A 27,118-nucleotide genomic window follows, 5' to 3' on the forward strand; every position below is an offset into this window, starting at 1 on the left:
CCCTCCACAGACGCACGTCGGTAAATTAGGGAATGAACTTGCGCTCCCAGGGGCGGTTCGGCGAAAAGAGGAGGCGTGTTCGGTGCAAATGTTCCCTGGTCCTATTTTGCAGTTTCAGAAAACAATTCCGCCACAGACCAGGAAAAACCTAGTCTAAAGTCAGTGGTGCATTATTCAGATGCTATTTCAAGGGCGAATTTGGCCATAATCAATGTAGCATGTGCACAACGCACATTCACTTTGCTTCTCTCATCTACACAGACGCAGCAGTTCCCATTTTTGCAAACCATACATAATTACAAGGAAAAATATTACCACACGAGGGAAATCTTTATTGTGTCCATGAAGATGTGAAAAAATAGGCAGAAATCTAGCTTACACATTTACCCAAATTATTATACGCCTGTTTAACCGAAGCTAATTTGGGTGGGTTTCTCCATCCCCATACAATGTCACTTGTAGGGCCACACGAAGGCCCTGATGAGAATGTCGGTCTCCTCAACTGTGAACCGCTACTGGAGTGCCCCTGGCAAATCCGCCATTATAATAGCAATCCGCCATGGAACAAGTGTGCCTGCTCTTAAACAGAATGTGAGATGACGCTCTGATTGGTTTATTGCACGTTACGCCCAAACCACTCCTATGAGTAATGTAGCTACTTCATGTTAATAAAAATAACATTTTGGAGATTCTGCAATGTGTATGTAAACTTATGATAAAAATGTAAATGTAACAAAAATCATAACATTATTAGAAGCCAAAATGTTGCTATGGTTACTATGTCAATCATCGCAATTTCATGACTCAGAGGACTAAAATTTAGCGAATTCTCTCCCACATTTAAATGCAGGTATCACTTACAGTGTGAATGTAATGACTGGTTCTCTAGAAGCATAAAAAACAAAACTATTATTTAGATCGTCAATAGCGCTCCCTTTAAGCCTTCACTTTCTTACCGCGTTCTGCACTCTCACTAAAACTCTAGTCATAAACACTGAAGTTATCCGCACTGCACAGTGAATCTATTATTTACGCGTCTAGACTTTGTTGTTTATGAGGGGATTTGCAAAAGTATAAAGCTCGCGCTGATTCTGAACATACATTTTGAGCGAATTCTCCGCATGGTGACTCTAAAACGCCTCTGAATTGCCACTGCGTTCATGCACTTAATATAAATGTTTGTGATTGGCTACATTGCACAACACTAACACAACACAAGTAGTTCTGTTTAGTTTTTGAATAATATTGTGTCCTCCAGTGCCTGGACTCGACTGTACTCGGAAATTTTTCCGAGTCTAAAATATCCGAGTCTGTGTCAAGTCCGAGTACAAATTCACCTGAGTGCGTGACAAGTCCGAGTTTGTTCAAAATTGGACTCAAGTCTGAGTCCGAGTTCGAGTACTCCACCTCTACTACAAAGAGTAAAAAGTAACATTGACGCAGTGTTGCAGTGAGATAATTAAGTGAATATGTAAGTGATTGTTGAGCATTAGTGATGAACACCTGCTGTTAACAAGCAGAATCACTGAAGGAAAGAGGAACACAAGAATAGAACATAGAGAAACACAAGAACTACAACTGACTTCTAGCCATTACACATTATTACACTTATTAACCAGTATGACTTTATTTATGTCATACATCTACAGAAGTTATTATTGTTTAATTAAAAATGTTTGGCTTGACATTACCATTATGGAGATCAAATAAGTTTGCCTTATTTGAAATGCTAACCCTTAACTTTTTAACATTAGTTTGTTTCTATCTTTTTTGCAACACATTATGTGTTTGGATAAACACTGTTACAAAGACCACAAACTCACATAAAAGCTTAGAGTCAAACTGTCCAACTAAAGGAAACACTGATCACTATAATGGTGATCAAATATTTTTAACCCTCTGAGGTCGACAAACGCGCGGGCGAGTTTTGCTAGATTTTCTCCACATTGTAGCACTATAAACTTAAATTACTCCGTCATTTATGGTCATACAGAAAAAAGAAATATAAAAAAAGAATCTGTGATATTTCTCCTTTTGTATGTGTCCACTTACAATCAAATCAAAACATTGTGCTTTTGTAAAATAAAGAAAATAAACAGGTTGTGCGTTCTGCCTCTCCGTCGCGTGAACTTTTTTTTCTTGAGCATGTTGATAAACTGAAACAAAACTCAGCGAATACTTGTCACACATTTATGAGCCATATACCTTTATAAACATTTAAGTGTGTACTTTTAAATGATCGGATTCAAAACGAAAACAAATATTCTCTGTTTAAGTAATTTGTATAAAACCAACAAGATGTCCAGCTTCTCAAACGCTTGCTCATTACAGTTAATTTGGCCACGCCCACTCGCGCAAAAGATATTCACATGCAAATCTCCACATGGAACGCGAACGCGCTCGTTACCTCAACAACAAAACACTTCACTTCACTTTTCGTCGAGTTTGAAAGACGTGCCTGAGCTTACATTGGATTTAGGCTACCTCAGAAGAAGAAGAACGCGATTTGAAGACAAGAAAGATGTAAGGTAAGAAATTCTTACATATTAGTTTGTTATTGTTGCATAAATGTCACGTTGCAGTTGAACTGTTGCTAGATATATGGGGAATATTATAATATTTAGACCCGTGTTTACTGTTACTGTGTTTTTGGATATCTGCTCAAACTGAGATATGTATATGGTAACCATAATGTTTTATATTTGAGCGCGATCGCGTTTGAATGCATCATATTTTGCAGCGCGATCGCGTTTGAATGTATCATATTTTGGATAGCGATCGCGTTTGAATGTATCATATTTTGCAGAGCGATCGCGTTTGAATGTATCATATTTTGCAGCGCGATCGCGTTTGAATGTACTGTATCATATTTTGGATGAAAGCAAAACGCACCAAATGGCTTCATGTTTTTATTATTATCTCATTTCATATCATCATAATGGATGGAAACATTTGAAGTAACATGATAATCAATATATTTTTCTCTAGCTTAGTTGTTACTGAAATCTTTTGGAAGATTTATACTGCTATAGGTTATTTATTGTTATTATTATTTTATCCGGCACTGCGCATATACCTTATGCCTACAAGGCACAACAAACCTGGTGTTCATTATATTATATATTGTTGGAAACATTTGTGTGTGTGTGTGTATTCTGTGAATTTTAAAAAGCAATTTTAACCAGAAAAATCTAATATTTATTTCCAAAATGGTGCAGGCCTTTCACTTGATATCAGTATGTTCACTTTTTTTTTTTCAGGGCCCAGATGCCACTGAGGACTTCAACATTCACATAAGTCTCTGTACGTGAACATGGTAAAGTGAAAATCTTGGAAATGAAAGGTATGTACAATGTTTTTAGGAATGGCACAAAGGTCTCTGTCTTTGAAGTGCTTTTTTGGCATTTGTTGTGTATCTTTGGATTATGTTGTGTTGTAAATAAATCCAAACAATTTAACCCTAAAACAGGCAACGTGACTCACGAGTCACATAGTTTTTATTGTCTTTTTTGGGGCCTAAGAACGATTTTTTCATCAAATCATTTTATCATTTATCACAGCCTGGTCTGTCTTGAGTATGCTGGTCACATGATTTGCTTCAAATTTTTTGTGATAAATTAGTCAGCCTGACCTTAATCCAACATGGCTACCGGTGGTGCAGGACATTCAGATTTTGAGGAAAGTAAATATATATTAAACTTACTTTTCTTCTGGAAAAGTAATAATATTACTGCTAACATTAATTGTGAACATTGTCTTAAACTGCTGAAGAAGAAAATTAATTAATATGTTGTTCATGTTGTTATTTAGCATGTTTTGAAATATATGTGACTCCTGAGTCACGTAGCCTGTTAAGGGTATAAAAAAGGGATTAACTCTAATTTTGACTATCTGTGTATTTTGAGTTTTTAATTCACTATATTACAATTAAATCCTAATCTAATCATGACAAACTATATATCGTTGGAAAGGTCTAAGACTCATAAATAGATATTCTAGCTCTGGTTTTTGTTACGAATTATGTAGGAACAGTAATAGATGGATTTATGACAAGAGTGCACCTCAAAAAATCTACATCATAACAGGAGTTCTGGCGTTTGTAACAAAAAGTCGATGCACACACTTTTAATAATTGAAACTTTGGTTTTCATGCTAAAAGTTAAAGGGGGGGTGAAATGCTATTTCATGCATACTGAGTTTTTTACACTGTTAAAGAGTTGGATTCCCATGCTAAACATGGACAAAGTTTCAAAAACTAAGTTGTACGTTTGAAGGAGTATTTTTGTTCCAAAACTTCCGGTTTGTCACAAGTTTTTCGAGTATGGGTCTATGTTACGTAAGATGGTGAGGAATTTCCTTATATGGGTTCTAAGGGCACTTCTCCGGTAAGATCGCGGGCGCGCGCGCACTCGTAGACCAGAGCAAGAGAGTGAAAGCAGTTCGCCATCAAAGCGCTATGCTCGGCTTTTGGAAGTCAATGTAGCCAAAGAAGTGTGTTTTTGGTTGCCAGGGCAAGACAACCCTGCACAGATTCCCAAAGAACCCAGCGTTAAGGGACCCGTGGATGGAGTTTGTTTTCCTGAGCATAAACGGAGTTGTGTAAGACTGTTTGTTCCCTGCATTTCGACGATGATTGTTTTATAAACAAAGCCCAGATCGACGGATTTGCAGATCGTCTAATGCTTAAGGATCGAGCAGTCGCAATGATAAAGGTTCGCGGTCGTGCGTTGGAACCGGGCGGTGAGTAAAACTGTTGAACAAATGTCTCTGTGTGTTGTTAGTAGGGCTGGGCGATTTAAATCGCGATATTGTTATGCGCATCTCGTCAGTAAAGCCGGTTCCTTGATTAGTAGTAAATCACCATCACCTGCTTTCAGATGGTGCGGCATTTAGGGCTGATGAGATAATTAAGTGATTAATTTAGTGATGATTGAGCATTATTGAAGACACCTGATTTTAACAAGCAGAATCACTGAAGGAGAAAATCACAAATTGTAAGTTACCATTAAGGTGATGGGTGTTTGCTTTAGTTGGGCTCTAGACCATTATATGTTTACTTTAATATTTACTGTTGTTCGTCTGCTGTTATCGATTTATAACAGTTAAATTAACAAAGTATAGTGTGATCTGATAGTGTTGGTTATGTTTTGACATAATCATGCTGTGATCTGAAAAAGGAAACTTATTGAGATAGTTTGGTTCAACTTGTTAGCAGCAGCAGTTTTGTGATTCTTCAGCCTATGACTATCAGTACTTTACTTATAATTCAAAATATTTAATAAACATTGTTCTGATCAAAAGACAGTCAGATAAATTCATTTAAAACACAGACATCAATAATCAGCCTGTGAATCTCAACAATGGTGACAATAATAAAGCATGTTGCAGTGGCTGCCACCAATCACAACTCATTAATGGCTCCCATCATGCATTGCGGTATGAATAAATTATGATCTGAATTGTCTATGTAATTTACTTTTCCTAATTGAATATTCTGCTCGTCACCATTGTTGAGATGCTCAGACTGAATCTTGACATCTGTGTGTGCCTAAAAGAATGATTTTTTTTTTTAAACAACTTTTAAGAAATCCTTTATATTATATAAAAAATTCTGGGCATTTATGCAGATTCACAGTTATGCTGTAACCAACAACATAAATCGAAGTCAGAAAGAAGGATTTTAATGAGTTCAGTGATCAAGTTCAAATGATGATTGTCATAATATAACCAACACCATCAGATCACTTTTTTCTTTGTTCAACTGGTGATTATAATTCAGAAACAACAGACAAACAAAATCTAAAGTTAATAATATATGGGTCAAGAGTCCAACTAAAGCAACCATTGATCATCATAACGGTAACTTACAATTTGTGATTTTCTCCTTCAGTGATTCTGCTTGTTAAGATCAGGTGTCTTCAATAATGTTCAATCATCGCTAAATTAATCACTTAATTATCTCATTAACTTCTTGAGTGTTCATATACACTCCCAGGAGTGTTAATTTAACACTGGAGTTTTTGCTGTGTACAAAGAGCCGTAGTTAACTGACAAGCTGAGCCATATCGCATTAATTATCGCTGGCGATACGTCCGCGATATTGATGCGATATGGCTCAGCTTGTCAGTTAACTACGGCTCTTTGTAGTAAATGCCGCTCCATCTGAAAGCAGGTGATGGCGATTTACTACTAATCAAGGAACCGGCTTTACTGACGAGATGCGCATAACAATATCGTGATTTAAATCGCCCAGCCCTACACCCAATTAAAGGAAGCACTGATCACACACAAACATTTTCAATAAAACATCAAAATCTAAAACTCCTTTCTCAAAAAGAACTTCTGTAGATGAATGACAGAAATAATAAGGTCAAACTGGTTTATAATAAGAGAGGTTTCATGTCTTTTCAGTTGATTTCATCTAAGGCTGTGTCTGAAAGTCAGTTGTAGTTCTTGTGTTTCTCTTTTCTTCAGTGATTCTGCTTGTTATCAGGTGTCTTCAATAATCGAACAATCATCACTCAATTAATCACTTAATTATCTCATTAACTCTAACACTGCTTCAGTGTTACTTTTAACACCCTGCCGGTGATTCCCATATGAACACAGAGCAGTGTTACATTAACACCGGGAAATTTACTGTGCATGAGTGTAAACAAAGCATAGAGTTTTGGTGCAATTTGTTATGATTCTGAGATAGACTGTTCATATGCTTAACAATATGCTAATTTGTTTAAGGAAAAAAAAAATGTCTTTTCATGTTTTAAAAGGAAAATGTTTTTAGGGCATGGAAAATTCATGTTTTGTTGTATTTTAAATGAAAATTTGGAATTGAATTGAAATTAAATAAAACAGAAAATTGAATGAATGTACATTTATTTGCTTTTTTTTTCTTATTTTCTTGTTTAACAAATACAAAATAAATCAATTGACAAATTTAACTTACTTAGTAGATTGATCTTAAATATACTATGTGTAATAATAATATAGTCATTGATATAACAAAACATTTTAAGTTAAATGAACTTGAATTTTTAAGTTATCATTACTTAATTTTTTTAGGGCAACCAGTTTGCTCAGATTTTTTAAGTAGATTCAACTTGTCCAGGCTAACAGTGCAGAAATCATGCCAGTGTTGATGCCCCTCCAGAAGTCCACCTTGTCCTCAGCCAGTACACTCTGCCTTTACAATGAATACTAATGCAACCGAAAAAAAAATTAATATAGCAAAAAAAATTAGGATTCTAATCTGTCTTCCCTCTTCCTTGTCTGGCAACTCTGGGCTGAGGTCTTAGTAGCTTCAGCCACACTGGCTAGCTCTGGTTAGCTGTACCAGACATTCCTGTGCACACAGTTTCATAATACGTCTTACAGGCCACTAGAAACCATTAAATTGGTGTGTTAAAACAGACCAACAGTAAATAACTACACAAAAAATGCCAGAATAAAAAAATAAAATAAAAAAACAGTGAAAATTACTGAGCAGAAATGTATTTGCACAGTTTCCTAATACGTCTTGCAGGTAACTATAAACAATTACATTGTTGTGTACAAAGGTAATTAACTCCATAGAAATAGGCATAATATAAAAAAAAAAAGAAAAAAAAAAAGAAAAAACACAGTGAAAATGACTTACCAGCAAATGTATTCTTATCTAAGCCTTTATCGTGCAGTCCCGTGCTTGCAGCCAGAGCTCTGACTAAAATGTTATCCATTGCGGGACTTAGTATTGTGTTTCAATGACTCGGCCTGTGTCTCTGCAGAGGAGTCTCGGGGATGCTGAAGGTGAGGCGACCCCCCACTACCCTGGTTTGCATTTGTATAGGTCACAAAATAGTCATTCACACACGGAAACTTCACCTAGGCTACGGGGATGGAAAGCATCTTCAAGCTAATTCCACATCAATAATCGGCAATTCCCGACAATTTTCTGTGCTGCCGTGAACAGTCATTAACCAGAAACTTCCACGACAATTTACAGTGCCGTTAACTGACGAAAATCACATTTTTTATGCAGTGAGTACTGTGATTATGAATTTGTTAAACAATGTTTCACTTGAATTGATGTGGCTCTCAATTAGCCGCGTCAGATTACGTAATGGAGAGTCTGTGATTGTAGCGCCACTTAGCAGTAAAAGGCAGCAAATACACATCCCCAATTTTGCAGAAGTATTATTCAGGTTGAGTACCAACTGTATTCATGCATTATTTTCAGGTGCTGAAGGAGAAGCAGATGATCAGGAGTGTCTGAGGACTGTGCTGATTGGAAGAACAGGAAATGGAAAGAGTGCAACAGGAAACACTATTCTGGGAAGAGAGGTGTTTCACAGCCAATTAAACACAGATTCAGTGACGAAGGTTTGTAACAAGGGAGTTGGTGAAGTTGATGGTCGATCAGTAGTTGTTGTTGATACTCCAGGACTCTTTGATACGACACTGTCAAATGATCAAGTAGCGGAAGAAATAATGAAATGTGTTTCACTTTCATCACCTGGACCTCATGTGTTTGTCATTGTGTTGAGTCTGGGAAGAATCACTAAAGAGGAAACAGACACTATGGATCTGATAAAGAAGATCTTTGGTCATAAATCTGCTAACTTCAGCATTGTTCTGTTCACTAGAGGAGACGATTTGGGAAATGAATCAATACAACAATATGTAGAGAAATGTAAAAATGCAGAACTGAAGAAACTGATCAGAGATTGTGGAAACAGATTCCTGGCTTTCAATAACAGAGAAAAACAAGACAAAACTCAAGTGATTCAGCTGTTAAACATGATAGAAGAAGTGAAGAAAACTAATGCGGGTCGATACTTCACTAACAGCATGTTTGAGGAGGCAGAGATGTCCATTAAAAAGAGAATGGAGGAAATACTGAAAGAGAGAGAGAGAGAAATCCAGGCTCAACATGAAGCAATAAAAGCCAAATATGAGACTGCAAAGAAAAACACGATGAAGAGACTTAAGGAAGAGAAACAAAGAGCAGATGAAGAGAGAAAGAAAATGGAGAATCAAATCAGAGAAAAAGAGGAAAAACTCAGAAAAGAGTTTGAAGAAAAAGAAAAAACAGAACAGAATAAAAAAGAGACTGAAAACCAGAAACGATCAGAAGAGGAAAACCAGCAAAAAATTGAATATCAACAAAAAATAGAAGAGATGAAGAGAGAGATTAAATATCAGAGATCACAGTATGAAAAACAGAGAAAGGAAAAAGAAGAAAAAGATAGAAAGAAAGAAGAAAAATACCGTCAAGATCAAGAAAATATGAAAAATAAACAAGAACGCATCATAGGAGAATTACGAATGAAACAAGAAGAAGAAATAAAAAAGAGAGAGTTGGAGGAGAAAAAAAGGAATAAAGAAGAGGAAAAAGAAAGACATGAATGGGAGAGAAAAATAAAAGAGGCTGAAAACGACAGAAAAGAGATTAAAGAGGAAATTAAACAAAAGCAGAGAGAATGGGAGGATGAAAAGAAACGACAGATGAGAGAACGAGAGGAAGAGGAAAGAAAGAAAAAAGAGAAACACGAAGAACAGCTGAGAGAAAAACAAGAAGAACAGGAGAAAATGAGAAATAAATTTGAAAGAGAGAGAGAAGAAGAAAGAAAGAAGATAGATGAGGAGAGAGAGAAACAGAGAAGAGAAAGAGAAGAAAAAGAGAGAGAATATGAGGAAAAGGCAACTGAAACGAAAAGACATTATGAACGACTGGAACGAGAGAGAAAAGAGGAGTGGGAGAGAAGAATACTAGAAGATGATGAGAGACGAGAAGAAGAGAGAAAGAGATGGGAGAAAAGGATTGAAGATCTGAAACGAGAGCAAAAACAGATCAAGAGAAGAGAAACTGAGAGAAAAGAAAGAGAAGAGAAAGAGAGAGATGAAATGAAACAGAAATATGAAGAGGATATAAAATTCATTAAGAAGAAACATGAGGATGAAGCCAGAACAAAAGCAGAAGAAAAAAATGAATTCAAAGAGAGAAAAGAAGAGCTCCAAAATAAGCTGAAAGAACATCAGAAGCAACATCAAATTCTGGAAACACTTTATAAACTCCTGAAGCGTAGGAAAGGGGACAAGAAAATTGAAAGTCTCCATGAACGCCTGCAAGATGCAGAAGGAGATGAACTTAAAGCGCTAGAAGACGAAGTTGAAAAACTTTGGAAGGAATCAAATAAATTTAGATGTGTCATTCTGTGATTTTCACATGACAGCTCAAATAATAATTCGGTCGCTTATAACAAAGGCATAGCTTGATGACGCTGTGGATGAGTGTGGATTCATGGGAGTTGTCATTCACAGCCAATATATGTTTCTATCATGAAACTCTCTAGAAACATTAGCATGGTAATGGATATAACAATGTTAATGTATTGGTCTTGCCAGGATAGATCTGCTGCTGTTGGTTATTGCTGTTGTTGTAGATTATTGCTGCTGCTGCTGCAAAGCAAGTACAGTAACTTGCTACTGTCAATACATACATTTGCTGATACACTGCTGTGAGTATTTAGGACACATTGCTGCTGCAAGAATAACATATATAACATGTATAATAACCCCACAAACAAGGCTGGAATGAGAAAATCAAACAGAAAAAATGTGAATGCTGCTGTGAGCATGAAAACACACTCCTGCTATACAACACTTAAAATCATCCGCATGAGCAGAAGAGGAGAAAAAGACATGTATGTTATGCTGCGGCTCGAGCAATGAGAACCGCATGTTTGATATGTGTGCCTCGGCCTGTTTTGCAGAATGGCTTTTAACGCTAGTGGACTATTGCTCTGTGTACCTGATTGCTTGACCAAATAGCTTAAAACTAGTGACTTGACTTAAACTGTGTCTGTGCTAGTGAAGCCCAGAGAAATTAACTAGTGGCTTAGCGATGTGAACCTGGGTTTATTTTACTGTTCTTAAATCTGTGACGAAAACTCCAGTGTTAAATTAACTCTCATAGGAGTTTATTTGACTCCACATTCAAGAGTGTTAAAGTGTTCAAATATGAGTGTTAAATGAACACTGAAGCAGAGTTAAAGTTAAGTGATTAATTGAGTGATGATAAACAGTTAGCTTTAAAATGTTAACATGAACACAATCTGATTATTTGTTCACAGCATCCAACTCAATCTGTGTAGCCAAGAATAGACATGATGTGTTAACATTAGACATTCACACATCTTTGTGTTTATCTTAGTGAAGACTAGTCCTCCAAGAACAAGGCCAAGACCAGAGGTTCGGTCAAGACTCTCCAAGTCCAAAACAAGACCATTCAAGTGTAGAATCGTGATAATTAAGTATTCATGTGATGATTGAACATTAGTGTAGAACAACTGCTGTTAACAAGCAGCGTCACTGAAGGAAAGAAGAGAACAGAGACGAGCAGAAACACAAGAACTACAACTGACTTCAGACACAGCCTAATGCCTGGCTCACACTACAGGAGTTTTAGGCCGACTTATCCCAGATTTTCCCCTTCCGAGAATCGGAGAAAAAATGTTGTCGAGGACCTCGATCGGTTCCGATGTTCGGCACAGATTATCTGGTAATGTGAGGCGTTCACAGATCGAATCTTGCTCCTCACGATCTGCTCTCACACACATCGGGCTCGCCCCAATCACATCAAACATGTTTGATATTTGGGATTTTAAATGGGGATGAGCAAGACTGTGATTACGTCAGAACTCTCACGATAGCCAATAAGAAACAAGAAGAGCTGTCGCAGTGAAGGAATTTCCCTTGAGGTCATTTTGAGTGACTCAAGCAGGCACGAAAACGAGTACATGTTCAGTATGTAAACGAAACTAAACAGAGCGTTAAAAAGAAGTGGAGTAAACAGAAGATAATGTCAAAATAAGGGTCCACGTAATATATAATAACAGAACATAAACCTGAAAATAAGCTTGTTAATATTTAATTTGAACTTTGAGCTCCACTTTACAAGAGATCAATGGAATTGATTCATAGTATTGACCAGCGCTGACGCCATTCATTAGAAATATCCTTACATGTTAAAAGTGTGATTTTTTTTCTTTCCTTGCACACAGCAACTGTTTCACGAATAATAACTGATATGAAGGACAAATATTTTGTTTACGTCTTCTTTTTACCACTTCCGATGTGCTGCCCTGAGGTGCTTCCTCTGGCACGATAATCTTAATAACATTTTGTAGTGTGTGATGCGCCAAGATTTTAAAATCTTGTAGTGTGAGCATGTTTAAGATTTGAGGGAAGATTCTCCTTAAGTGTGTGCTGCAACCAGATTATACAATCGGTTAGGATTTTAAAACTCCTGTAGTGTGAGTCAGGCATGAGATGAAATCAACTGAAGAGAAAAGAAGACATTAAGGGTGCTTTCACACTTGGTTCGATTGCCTGTTCCGAACCCGAGTTCGATTGCTCCCCCCTCCCCCTGCCTCCGATGGACTGTGTTCACATTATATTATTTGTATCCGAACCGCAGTACGCTTGCGTCATCAAGCTGCAGCTGGCGCTTACTCGTGTTGCTTGGTAACCGCCATGAAAAGGCGTCAACATGGATAGAATTGCTCGTTTCACATTTGTTCTTCTTTTTTTTGAACCTTTGGTTTCGTTTTCAAAGAAAATATACAGAAACACACTTGCGTCTGTCTGCCGCAAAAGTATTAAAACAGTTCCAAAGACAGCGGGATGTCTGCCCGCCCGCCGAAGACAATTTTTGTGGAGGCAAGCAGAAATCATCTCTCTGCTTGCAGTGCGTCAATCCCGCTTTTCGTCAAGGTAATAGACCCTTTTACAGTTGTTAAACACTCACGCACGCAGGCACGCACCACATTATATGTCATCAATAGCGGTTCACTTCCGCGATTTGGTACGATTGCGTTCATATCAGCAGCGAACCGTACCCGAGTTCATATGAACCGTACCCCAGACCACCTTTTTAAGCGGACTCGAGTACGGTTCGCGGGTGCGCACCCGAGTTCGGAAAACAGCGTTCACATCATCCAAACGAACCGAACTCTGACGTCATTCGAACCCGGGTGCGCACCAAAAGTGCTAGTGTGAAAGCGCCCAAAATCTGTGAAGATCTCAGCAGAGAAGGATTAAACAACTCCACAAACAGCATTAACAGCTTCACTTATTACTAACCAGACTGACTTTATTTCTGTCAGACGTCTACAAAAGTTCTTATTGAGAATTAACAGAGGATTAGATGTTGATGATTTATTTATCAGAAAGGGAAGTCACCTTTATCGGGGTCAGTGTTTGCTTTAGTTGAGCCCTTGACTCTTTTTCATTTTTTAAAGTAATTTACTTTTAAGTAAATGCAATAGAGTTTGACAGAAAAACACTAGAGTACAGCTAAATAAAGAAGTGAAAGCAGATCAGCTGTTTTTCCTTGTTGTAAAACATTTAAATGAACATGATTTAATGTTCACCCCCTCTTTTGTCAGATTTTTGACTGAGGTTCAAGGATTGCAAAAAAAAAATTAATTAATGAAAACAGTTCTAGTAATGAAATGTCAACATCATGCTTCCTACTGAAAGTGAACAACTGCAGTTAAGAGATAGCCTGGCAAGCCATAGACACGGCTCAATCCGAGGGACGGGATAAACGGCTGTCTTTCAAATTCCCTCTGTACGCAATAGGACAGCGCTTCAACCAACCAGAGCTTTTTCCCAACAGCGGAGCTAGTTGATAGATTACACTTTTGTCATATCTGGCCGGCAAAACTACGAACACATCTTTTTTTAAGAATGACTTAAGTGCCGTTCTTTGCTCTTTTCTCAAAGAAAAGCTTAACTCCAAGTCCAAGTTCGCAAGACCACTGTTCGCCAGCAGCCATTCTTTGTTTTACTTTGTGTAATTCTGCTGTCGTTATGTTAAGCCCGCCCACCGACTCTATACACGATTTGATTGGCCTGACCTGAGTTTGGTTTTTCCAGCTCGAAAGTCAACGGAGAGTTGCTAGACTACCCTGGCTGCAAAATACATTTTGCTGCCGCTAGGGTGCGTCTAGATTTCAAGGCTAGTTAAGAGACACACTTAGACATCAACACTTATCCTTCTTTTATCTTCAGTTGATTTCATTTAAGGCTGTGGCTGAAAGTCAGTTGTAGTTCTTGTGTTTCTCTTTTTTGTATTCTTGTTGTTTATCTCTTTAGTGATAACTTTCTTGACACATCCACTGTGTTAAAATCACTAATGTGTCAGAATAAACACAACCAGCATTGTCCCTAAACTCACACATTGATGTATAAGAATTTAACACAATTTTAGTCAGTTTCATCTCATGCTTTAAGAGTGTGGAGAGAATGCCAAAAAGAGACTCCTGCACATGCAAGTCCCAGGAGGATATAAAGAAATGAGGACATGTCATTCTAATGAAATACCCGAAAGTGCTGAAGTTCTACTCATACAGGTCACTTTATCGGACAAATCGTGATTGTGTGTTAACGCAGGGCTGTTTTACTTGGTTAAAACAATCATACTAAATACAATTCAGTGTTTTGAAAATAGTATGTTATATTATTTCTTTTTGTGTTCACTCGGTGTGACAGTGGTTGCATACTGCAGTAAGCTAGATCAATATTAGAATATCATATTAATAAATGCTAGATGACTTGTGTTGGCATGCTGTTCATTTTAAAATATATTGTATGGTGAATAAAATACTGTATTACTGTTACAATAAAGCTGTATCTACTTATGCTATGTTAGCCACTTGACAAAATAATGTTGTCTCTGAGGTAAAAACATTGTACTTGCAGTAATTCAAGAAAACACAAGATTCAAACAGGAATGATTAGTTTTCTGTTGATATGTATCCAAACAGTTGCTGATCTGTCTTATAAAATTGTGACTAACAAATTAAAGTATTTGCTTTGCTTGTATACTAATGTGCTAAGATGCTAAGAGTCAGTGGACTTTGAATGGGTAGGCATAGGCTGAGGGGGTCACCGCCATTTTGCCATGTTAGACATACAACATACAACATATTTTGTTGATCCTGGAACAACATAACTGTCCATCATATGAAAGCTGAATAACTAAGCTTTCCATTGATGTATGGTTTGTTAGGATAGGGCAATATTTGGCCGAGATACAACTATTCTGGAATCTGAGGGTGCACAAAAACCAAACCACTGAGAAAAACACCTTTAAAGTTGTCAATTTATGTTCTGCTGCATTCACTCACAAAAATAAATGTTTTATATATTTACGATAGGAAATTTACAAAATATCTTCATGGAACCATGGAACAATATTTTGACCCATTAAAAATGTATTGTTGGCTATTGCCACAAATATACCTGTGCGACTTGTGACTGGTTTTGAGATCCAGCGTCACATATGAAATGAATGACACACATGACTGTCTAGAAGAGATCAACTGATCAGAGCACTACATGATGATTATATCATTATAGTCATCATCAAGTAGCTGACATCATCTGATCACATTTACTCTTAGTCTTCTTACTATAACAAACAGTTACAGCAACCAGAGAAAAACTAACATTAAAACATCAAGAGTCAAACTGTCCAACTAAAGCACCGTTTACATGGTGTTTGCATACTTGAGGATGTCTTGGCGGCTATTCGTGAGCTTGATTCAAAATTAGATAAAACTTTCCAGAAGATTTCGGCGATTGAAACTTCCATGAGGCAACTTCCAAATGTGGCGACGACCAGGGAGGGAATTGCCTATACTGGCAATCCACCCCCAGAGGGCAGACTTAAAATTCTACACCTCTAAGATACCCGACTACGCCACCCCGGAGACTAATTTACTGGGGAATCGCCTTTTATAAGCTTTAAAGCACACAGGTTCGATTACGAACACACAGGACTCGAAACAGAGGTGAAATACAAAAACAGTTTTATTGGAAAGCGTTAAATCACATGTACAAAAATCCAAATATAAAGATATAACACACACACACACACACACAACTCTGCCTTCACTCCAGGGCTGGAGCCTGCTCATCTACTCTGAAAAACACAGCAAACACACGTGAACTCACACTTCACCCCCAAATGTGGAACACTGCACGCGGAAGAGACCGCCACCAAACAGAGAGAAAGGGCTTTAATTTTACAGCATGAGAGCAATGTTTATCAAATAATATAAAGGATTTTAAAAACATTTAGTGCATTAAACCTTATACTCTACATTTTATTTAGCCATCAAGAATCAGTATATGACTCTCAACAATGGTGACAATCAATGAAACGATTTATGCTGCAGTGCATGCTGGGTACCACCAATCAAAACTCACCCATATCTCCCAGCATGCATTGTGGCATTAATAAATTATGCAGCTGGAGTTGATCTGATTATCTGGATATTTTGTTTGATTGTCACCATTGTTGAGATTCATATGCTGTTTCTTGATGTCTGTGTGCGTCTAAGTGCTGCCATAGATTAAAGGTTTTTGTGCACTAAATAGTTTTTAAAAAACAATTATTTGATAAAACTGCTAGACATGCTGTAGAATCAAATGACTTCTATTATGAATAAAACAGTACTAAAACCACAAGTCCTATATATCAAAGCATTAGACACTAAATAAGATCAGGGATTCAGGCATTTACATGATGAGTTCATTGTCATCATCAATAAACAGCCAACATCACCTGATCTCATTTTCTCATGGCTTTTTTAGCTACAACAAATGTGCTTTATAAACACACAATTATAGCAATCAGAGAAAATTTTATATTAAAGAGTCAAGGGTAAAGAGCACAACTAAAGCAAATTCTATCCACCATCATGGTGACTTTAAAATGCAAAATATGATTTATTTAAACCGGAAATTAAATAAAGTAAATCTGGTTAGTTTAAGTGAAGTGTACGGTCATGCATTTCACCTTTTTGTTTGGCAAAACGACATCAGCAGAGGTCAAAATCTTGACATCAAATTGACATCAACACTTTGACGTCAATATGACTTTCATTTTTGACCTATTTCTTGACGTCATTTTGACATCAATGTTGCTATTTAGGATTTTCTTGCATTGTGACAATATTTTCAAGACATTATTGTACATTTAAACTCCTCAACTTTCAATTCTGTAGTGATCTTTTTCAAATAATAATACAGCAGAGTATATATTTATAAATGATCTTTATTGTTGTGTTAGTATAATGTAAGTTATGTCAATTTTTTTATGTAGCTAAATATTAGTTTCTGTTGCTTTTCAGCTCATAATCTCAGTCCCAGTGAGGTTGATAATATAAGTGCATATTTTAGGACTATTAAGATTGTTTTATTGTGACTTTGGTAATAAAGTACAACATTTAATGTTAAATAAACAGGTTACTATTTATCGTTCAGACTTTGTTTGATTCTCGCTCTTCAGTGCATAACCACGTGTGAATATTTGTAGTGAGAATAGTGTTGTTTCTCTAGTTTTTCGGCTCATAACCTCAGTCTCAGTTGATCAGATTCAGTCTCTTCTGACAGTCTTGTGTGTGTTTCTCATCCGACGTGTTGTGTGTGTGTGTGTGTGTGTGTGTGTAGGAGGACCAGGAGAACGTCCAGATCCTGCCGGCGGGTGAAGGTCAGCAGGCCAATCAGAAGAGAATCACCACACCTTACATGACCAAATACGAGCGCGCACGAGTCCTGGGGACACGAGCACTGCTGATCGCGTGAGTGACCCCTGACCCCTGACCTCCTGCACAAACATACCTCAGTTTACAGCTGGACTATAGAGCTGCCAACCTGTACGCATTCTGACCTCAAAGAACGCTGGTACGATTTGTCAATCTAAACTACGCAAAAACCTGTGCACGCGCAGTCCTCAAATCAAGCAACAGCGGAAGAAGAAGAGTTCGACCAATCATAGCACTGGGTTTATTCCCCAAATAGCAAACGGGGGTGATTGACAGATGATTATTATCTATGATCATGATCATTTCTATCATTAAAAAGAGACTGAAAATCGACAGCAAAAACTCTTCCACTCCTGCCGTCTGACTGATTTCTTCAGCGAGGACAGTAACGTTACAGTATCACTCAATCAATCAACTTTTATATATATAGCACAATACAAGCAACAGTAGTTGGCCATTGTGCTGTACAACAGGATATAAATAAAGCCTGTTTCTCCTGTAGTCGCAGTTCTGATAACTCCTGCAGGGAAACGGGCCGGGATGTGGAAAGGTGAAATATTGTGTTGAGTTACTTAATCCTCAGGATTCGACGATCAGACGGGAGTGATTGTGTGGATTAACTTAAAATGTGCTCTGTCAATCATAGTCACTCAGTTAAGAGGAAGACATCATTCAGCCATGCAGATTATGAAATGTTCAAGCTGAACAATATAATCTAAATAAGTTTTAAATTGCTGACTCAGTGATTATGAAAGTGCTGTGACTCTTGTGTATGACTGATGAGCGCGAGTCTGGAGAAAGAGAAGTTTATTTATTCATTTTCAGTGTGTTGAGAAACACAGCCTGCATGTGTTACCTTATTTTATTAAAGGGGTCATCGGAGGCCCATTCTCCACAAGTTGGTTTGATTCTTTAGGCTCTCCATGTAAAGTTTGTAACGTATTTTGGTTAAAATTCCTCAATGGTTGTGTAAAACAACTCCCTTTACCTCCTCAAAAACAGCTCTGTTCACAGCGACCCGTTTCAGTGCACTCTCTTTAAATGATCATGAGGTGTGCATGTTTCTTTAAGGCCGCGGTTCCACCAAAGCGTTTTTAGGGCCTGTTCACATATCGCGTCTTTTGCGCAAGTTCGTTATTTCAAATGTAGGCGCGCGGTATGCGCGCTCGTTTTTTCCAAGCGCGTCCGCGCCGCATCGAGATAAAAACATCTCAACTTTTCAGAATGCCGCAAGCGCACCGCAGGTCACGTGACAAGAACCAAGCTTAGCAATGACAGACGCCTCCGAAGCGCAACCACCCGAGCGCTTTGACGCATAGAAAACGCTAGGCGCGCTGCGTTCTCCTTTTTCCAAAGCGCTCGGGTGGTTGCGCTCCGGAGGCGTCTGTCGTTGCTAAGCTTGGTTCTTGTCATGTGACCTGCGGTGCGCTTGCGGCATTCTGAAAAGTTGAGATGTTTTTATCTCGATGCGGCGCGGACGCGCTTGGAAAAAACGAGCGCGTCGCACCGCGACCGCGTCGCTTCCATTATGAGCGCGCATACCGCGCGCCTACATTTGAAATAACGAACTTGCGCGCGCAAAAGACGCGATATGTGAACAGGCCCTTAAGCCTTGTTTATACTTTCGCCTGGCTCCGCAGCGCGAGTCTCCGCAGACTGCGCGCGCACCTCCCCAAACGGACGAGGCGTTTATACTTGACGCGCTCGCCGTTGTACTATTCTTTGAAACGATAGGGGGCGACTCGAGTAATTGTCCTCTAAACCATCAGGAATCAGCGGTGAGAAGAAGAAAGCTATACACACGTGACAATGTTTATTTTAGTACACCACCACCAATACCACACTACAAAAAGAATTGTGTAAAACCCAGTAAACCCTGAGATTATTACTCGTGACAATAAAACAAAATATATGGATATGAGAATGTGTATACAATATAACTAAATTAACAATCTCTTACATATTTTCTAATTTCACTATGTCATTAAGTTTTGTTAACATTTTTATTAAACATGGACCTTTATGTTCATTAAAAATACTTTTTATGCTATTGTATGCTCATTTTTTAAATGTAAGGAACTCATTTAGACGTGCAAACTGGGTGCTGGTGTGGTGAGAAGTTCGAGCTCGGCCAGATTCGGCTCGAAGTCGTTCATCTTCGGATGCGGCGCCGCGCGCATTGTTACAAAAAATGTCGCGCACACCGCCAGGCGAAATTGGGTCTTGCGAACCCAACGCGCACGACCGCCCACACCGCAATGACGTCATTTTTGCCGCGCGCACCTTCGCGCTCGTGCGGACGCGTCGAGTATAAACAAGGCTTTACGGTGCGTGTCCACTACAGCGGCAAAAGTCCGCTCAGTGCCGCTGGCAACGCTATAATGCTGCGTTCACACCAAACGCGAATCTGCGTCAAAATTCGCGCCTGCCGCGTCTAGTTATACGCGTGACCACTTTGTGTGCATTCGCGCGTCAAGAGCGAAATTGACGCGCGTAAAATCAAAAGTTTGAAGCGAAATTTACGCGCGTCACGCGCGTCAGAGGCGAAAGTTTCGAAACCTGTTGGCGGCCATCTTTTTTTTGTTTATCGAGCATTAGCATTAATCGAGAGAATCACCGCTCGTATATGCTCTGGAGAGCAGAAACAGCTGCGTAGGGGACATCGTCGCTGTACTCGGGTCCACCAAACCCTCCGGAGGGTTTCAGGAGTTTCACAATTTGCTCCAGGAGGTAGGTTTGGTGGACCTAACGGTGAGGACGCTGACGAGGACAGCGTAGGCCGTATAAGCCTCGGTCTCGAGTGGTCGCTGCCTGACGAGCCCACGCTGTACAGCCCGGCTCGAGGTTCACCCTCGCCTGCACCTAATCTGTGATTTATTTTTGTTTTGATAATAAATGGAGCCAGCCTTCAAAAGTGAAACCTGTCCTGTGATTTTTGTTTGTTTTTATACACTAAATTGTGTTTGTTGTCTTTACATTAGATTAATAATGTTTCATATAATCTAGAATAGATATGGAATAAATAGCATTCAATACAAAATGAGTATCTCTCATATATTGAAATCGAGTTTTATGTTTTTATTTGCTTTATTGTGCATTTTAGTCATATTACAAAATAATTTATTGAGGCCAAACATAAAATAACATTATAAACTGTCACTTCACCACGTGACAGCAGCATGCAAGTAGGCTCCTGATTGGTTAACGCGGCGCGAATTTACGCAGAAGTTCAGATTTTTCAACTCGGGCGGCAGACGCGAATTCGCGTCAAACGCGTGAATGCACAAATAGCACTAATAAAATCATTCGCGCGTAACGCGCTTAACGCGCCAGACGCTCAATTCGCGTCATTCGCGCGAACTTGATGCGCGAATGAGGCGAATTCGCGTCTACCGCGCCGCGCTAAACGCCTCATTCGCGCCGCAGGAATTTTTTACGCGCGTAACGCGTCTTTGCATTGACTTAACATTGAAATCACTGGCGCCTGACGCGCTATTCGCGTCCGGTGTGAACGCACCATAACGCCTCCGCTTTGGGGTGTGTCTGTTGCGAGTGTGTTTAATCTATGTTTTTTACAACACACGGACAATATAATCATCAGCGATGCACGCGATTACATTTAGAAATAGACACGCTTTGTTTCCAAATGCACCAAGCAAAGATATCCTTTCAATTTTATAAACTTTTATAAACCCAGCCAATATAATCACAATGAACACATCCAAAATAAAATCTTTAACATATATAACAACTACAAAGCGTCTAATTTGTAAACAAAATGATTTACGCACTAAATCCAGCATAAACTCCGGCACAATTTGCATATTCTTAAACTCTCAAGACAGACGTCACATCCCAAACCTCACAGCAATTGGCTGCCGACCGCGTTTTTCGCTTGATATTTGCATAAAGTCGAGAACTGACCAACCTTTTGACGTAACGGTGCGTGTCCACTGGCGCGGAGCGAGCGGAGCGGAGCGAGCATTTTCAATTCATTCCTATGGAAGTTGAGCTTCACGCTCGCGCAGTGCATTTTGGGATTGACAGCGGACCGGAGAAAGCGCTGAGAGCGACCGAGAGCGTAAAAAGGTTGGGCAGTTCTTGACTTTATGCAAATATCAAGCGAAAAACGCGGTCGGCAGCCAATTGCTGTGAGGTTCGGGATGTGTCTGTTTTGAGAGTTTAAAAATATGCAAATTGTCTCGGAGTTTATGCTGGATTTAGTGCGTAAATCATTTTGTTTACAAATTAGACACTTTGCAGTTGTTATATATATGTTAAAGATATTATTTTGGATGTGTTGTGATTATATTGGCTGGATTTGTAAAAGTTTATAAAATTGAAAGGATCTTTGCTTGGTGCATTTGGAAACAAAGCTTGTCTATTTCTAAATGTAATCGCGTGCGTCGCTGATGATACTGTCCGTGTGTTGAAAAAAACTTAATTAAACACACTCGCAACAGACACACCCCAAAGCGGAGACGTTACAGCGTTGCCAGCGGCACTGAGCGGACTTTTGCCGCTGTAGTGGACACGCACCGTTAGCCGGCTGAAAACGCCTAGCCTAGCTGTGAGCGCCTGAGATGAGCGTTTTGGCAGCGCAGCGGCTTTTTCAGTTGAGACGCTTGCTTGCTATGATACTTAATATCCGCTAAAGTGTTATCTCATTTCACAGATCGTTTGTTTCTGTGTTTCTATATAAAAATGTCGGTAGATTATACACTGTAAAATGTAATACGTTGACTTTACTTAGAAAAAGTGAGGAAACCGATTGCCTTAAAATGTCCAAGTAAAGTAGTGTATTAATGTTTAGTTGGCACAACATAATAACATAGAAAACTTGTTAATCAAGTATACTCAAGCACTCTTGAATCAAAATCATTATTTGTGTTAACTTCTCATTAGAGTTCACATTACTAGGAAAATATCAGGAAACCGATTGCTCTAAAAAAAGCAAGTAAAGTGAAATAGGAATAGTATGTGGTACTGACAAATGCTTAGTTTGTATAGTTCACTTACACAAGAGTTCTAGTAACTAAAAAATAACTGTAGAGAGTACTTGATAATTTACTTTAAATGAAATGTATTTGTCACCATGGTTGTGTTTTGCATGCTGAATGATGAAGTCTGTGTGAGTCAAGCATGATCAATTACAAGATTTTCACAAATATAGAGGGATTATATAAACCCAATTAACTGTTTCAGAAGGTTTTTAGGCATAAATAGTAGCAACAAAATTATAAAAGATCACTAACTGACACAAGTTACATTATACACCATTCATATTTTCTCTCTCTCACACAAATATATATATATGAGTGTGTGTGTGTGTATAGTATTACACAGCAAAATCCCCAGTGTTAAATTAACACTGAAAAGTGTGAATTATATAAACTCTGAGCAGAGTGTTAAATGAACACTGGAGCAGTGTTAAAGTTAATGAGATAATTAAGTGATTAATTGAGTTATGATTGAGCATTATTGAAGACACCTGGGGCATGTTCAAGTTCAAAACGGTGCGCAACGTTTTGCTACGGTTTCCGGGTTGAACGTCATGTTTCCTGGAAACGGCGTGCACCGGTGTGCAACGGGGTTTGAGATGCGTTTTCTCTTGTTTGGTGGGTGTGTCAGAACTGCAGTCCAATCAGCAGCAACATGTATATAAAGCACGCGGTATTAAAGTGAACTCGCACAATGGGTTCAAGGAAAGTAATTTACAAATGTGTTCGATGCAGCTCGGTATACGCAACAACTGAGGATATTAGAAGACATGTTTGTCGTAAGTTTTATTGTAAAAATATAGGATATCAACATAATGATGTAGTTGTTTATATTTTTAGCTTCATTGCAAGTGTATGACATTTGGTATAGAAATAAACAATGGTAATTAAGTGCTTTTCCTAAAAATGAGAAAGAAAATACAGGGTATTAAAACAGTATGAACTACAAATAAAGTCAGTATGTGAGGCTAAATAGATGTGTTTTAGTCTGAATTAGGTAAGATGTGTGCTTCCATTTCAGTTTCAGCAATCCCTTCACTCGATTGGGATGTTCTCTTTTGTTCTGGGCGGCAAGTGCAGTAACTGTAACATTGGGCATATTTTGTAGTATTAAACACATATTTATACCGACTTCATCAGGCTCTGAAAATTCTTCACAAAGAACACAAAGAATGGCCTTCTCAGCTGCCATAGTTGCAACTCTTGCGTCATCAGAACAGTGTGTTCAACGCATCACCGTTTCTGTTTAAAAAACGTTGTGCAACGTTTTGTCCAGGCTGAACGCAGCCCTGATGTTAACAAGCAGAATCACTGAAGGAGGAAATCACTAATTGTAAGTTACCATTGTGGTGATGGGTGTTTGCTTTAGTTGGGCTCTTGACCATTATATATTTACTTTAAATTTTGTTTGTCTGCTGTTATTGATTTATAACAGTCAGATGAACAAAAAACTAATGTGATCTGATGGTGTTGGTTATGTTTAGACATAATCATGTTGTGATCTAAAAAAGCAAACTTATTGAGAAATGTGGTTTAACTTGATAATTACAGCAGCTCTGTGATTCTTCAGCCTATGATTTTCAGTATTTTTAATATAATCCAAAATATTTAATAAACATTGTTCTGATCAAAAGACTTTTAAATAAATTTGTTTAGAAACACAGACATCAATAATCAGCCTGTGAATCTCAACAATGGTAACAATAACTTTTCCTCTGGCTGCCACCAATCACAACTCATTAATGGCTCCCATCATGCATTGCAGTATGAATAAATTATGAACTGAATTATCTTGGTAATTTCCTTTTCCTAATTGTATATTCTGCTCGTCACCATTGTTGAGATGCATACACTGGATCTTGATGTCTGTGTGTGCCTAAAAGAAAGTTTTTTTTTTTCAAACAGTAATCCTTTGTACTTTAATCTAAAATTCTAGATATGCAGAATCACAGTTATGCTGTAATCAACAACATAAATCTAAGTCAGAAATAAGGGTCTCAATGAGTTCAGTGAAGCTAATCAAGTTCAAATGATGATTGCCATAACATAATCATCAGATCACTTTTTTTCTTTGTTCATCTGGCTGTTATAATTCACTAACAGCGGCCAAGCAAAATCTAAAGTAAACATATAAGGGTCAAGAGCCCAACTAAAGCAAACACCCATCACCACAATGGTAACTTACAATTTGTGATTTCCTCCTTCAGTGATTCTGCTTGTTAACATCAGGTGTCTTCAATAATGGTCAATCATAACTCAATTAATCACTTAATTAGCTCATTAAATTTAACACTGCTTCAGTGTTCATTTAACACTGCTCAGAGTTTATATAATTCACACTTTTCAGTGTTAATTTAACACTGGGGATTTTGCTGTGATACTATACACACACACACACACACACACTCATATATTTGTGTGTGAGAGAGAAAATATGAATGGTGTATAATGTAACTTGTGTCAATTAGTGATCTTTTATAATTTTGTTGCTACTATTTATGCCTAAAAACCTTCTGAAACAGTTAATTGGGTTTATATAATCCCTCTATATTTGTGAAAATCTTGTAATTGATCATGCTTGACTCACACAGACTTCATCATTCAGCATGCAAAACACAACCATGGTGACAAATACATTTCATTTAAAGTAAATTATCAAGTACTCTCTACAGTTATTTTTTAGTTACTAGAACTCTTGTGTAAGTGAACTATACTAACTAAGCATTTGTCAGTACCACATACTATTCCTATTTCACTTTACTTGCTTTTTTTAGAGCAATCGGTTTCCTGATATTTTCCTAGTAATGTGAACTCTAATGAGAAGTTAACACAAATAATGATTTTGATTCAAGAGTGCTTGAGTATACTTGATTAACAAGTTTTCTATGTTATTATGTTGTGCCAACTAAACATTAATACACTACTTTACTTGGACATTTTAAGGCAATCGGTTTCCTCACTTTTTCTAAGTAAAGTCAACGTATTACATTTTACAGTGTAGAGTATTTGCTCTGGCTCTTGTTTTAAATGATTTTTTTCCGTTATCATGCGTGTTGTTGTCCTCTGTTGATGTTGTACAAGCAGAATGTGGCGGTTGGTCGGTGCGGTATTAGCCCCGCCCCTCCTCCACTGTGATTGGACGGTTGGGTGAACAGTGACAGAGATGAGCGCTGCGTTTACCCAGAGCAAAGTTGAACATTCTTCAACTCTTGGCGACCGGTGAAAAACACAGAGCGTTCAGCTTCTCGTTACGCTGCTGGCGATATAAAAACGTGAAAAACGCTTTGGTGGACACAAGGACTATGGGCCTAAATAATAATGAGCAACTGCTCATCATTGCTCAGAAAATTAATTCGGCTTCATTATTGAGTGTTTAGACTTTTTGAGGATTAAAAAAAAGGAGTGAATGGATTTTCCTCACTGTATGGTGATTGTGTCCACACACTGCAAACACACATTTATATGCCGACACCATATGAAAGTGAATTTTGCATCCGATTATCTTTAATAATAACTAAAGTACATTTATTGTGTATGACATCTATAAGCGACTAACGTGCGTTAGTACTAACTTATACTTGATATTCTTTTAGAATATAAAGGATTCGTTTCACTATTATTGGTCCTGTTTATTCACTGTGAACCGTTTTCTATAAACGTGTTTGTATCGGCTAACGTTTATTCAGCTAATGAGTGTCCTGTTTATAATGTGCAAATCTGCTCGTCACACATATAAACCCCTTCTTTCTGTGGGATTTAGGATCATGTTTGGAATAATAAATCAAGTAGATTTTTAAATTAACACCCCCCACACACACACACAAACCCTGTGTCCCGTCTCACACTGATGGTGCTCAAGCTTGGCAGGTCTGGGTTTGCTGTGCTAGCGCTGCAGTGGTGCTCAGTGACATCACTTCCTGTGTGACAGCATGTGCTCAGTGACATCACTTCCTGTGTGACAGGATGTGTGCGCCGGTGATAGTGGAGCTGGAAGGAGAGACGGATCCACTGCAGATCGCCATGAAGGAGCTCAAGTACGACACACACACGACTGTTGTTGACTCCAGGATCTGTTCAGATGAAGCGCTCGTTTTAGAAAAGCGTCTGAGAAATGAATACATGTAAATGTGAAAGTCATACTGAGACCTCATGTCTGTGTTATAATATACACACACAAAACTGTCTTGTGTGTGTGTCTGTGTTTCTCATCTGTCATCTTGATGTGTGTGTGTTTCTCATCTGTCGTGTTGACTTGTGTGTGTGTTTAGTCATATTGAGAACATTAGTCATATTGAGATCATTAATAGTATGGACAAAAACACACTGATAAAGCTTGTTATTGATGTGTGTGTTTTACTGTCCCTCAGGAGCAGGAAGATCCCCATCATCATCCGCCGGTATCTTCCCGACGGCAGTTATGAGGACTGGGGCTGCGACGAGCTCATCATCACCGACTGACCTACACACACACACATACACACACACGCTCAGATCAGACAGCAGATCTGTGTGTCACATCAG

General features: G+C 38.3%; 3 protein-coding genes across 4 annotated transcripts in view; all 3 read left to right on the forward strand.

Annotated features, from left to right (window-relative positions):
• The window catches only part of LOC311087048 (GTPase IMAP family member 8-like), a 44,022-nt gene extending 29,256 nt beyond the window's left edge, over positions 1 to 14,766 (forward strand). For both annotated transcript variants that reach the window (XM_084120299.1, XM_084120298.1), the window contains exon 7: positions 8,216 to 14,766. In XM_084120299.1, the coding sequence (XP_083976425.1) occupies positions 8,216 to 10,197 (1,982 nt within the window). In that variant the 3' untranslated portion in view covers positions 10,198 to 14,766. The remainder of the gene's footprint in view (positions 1 to 8,215) is intronic.
• Positions 1 to 27,118, forward strand: part of LOC311081559 (DNA-directed RNA polymerases I, II, and III subunit RPABC2-like) — a gene marked incomplete at its 5' end in the record, with an annotated part of 120,047 nt that overhangs the window by 91,985 nt on the left and 944 nt on the right. The window lies entirely within an intron of this gene.
• LOC311081589 (DNA-directed RNA polymerases I, II, and III subunit RPABC2-like) lies at positions 14,884 to 27,074 on the forward strand (the record flags this gene model as incomplete). Its single annotated transcript, XM_084112132.1, has 4 exons — positions 14,884 to 14,892; positions 17,503 to 17,633; positions 26,560 to 26,718; positions 26,965 to 27,074. 4 exons carry the CDS (start codon positions 14,884 to 14,886, stop codon positions 27,053 to 27,055), a joined length of 390 nt encoding a protein of 129 aa, XP_083968258.1. The 3' UTR covers positions 27,056 to 27,074.

Source organism: Abramis brama (assembly GCF_963993115.1).
Source record: "Abramis brama genome assembly, chromosome: 1".
In the NCBI taxonomy this organism is placed as follows: Eukaryota; Metazoa; Chordata; class Actinopteri; order Cypriniformes; family Leuciscidae; genus Abramis; species Abramis brama.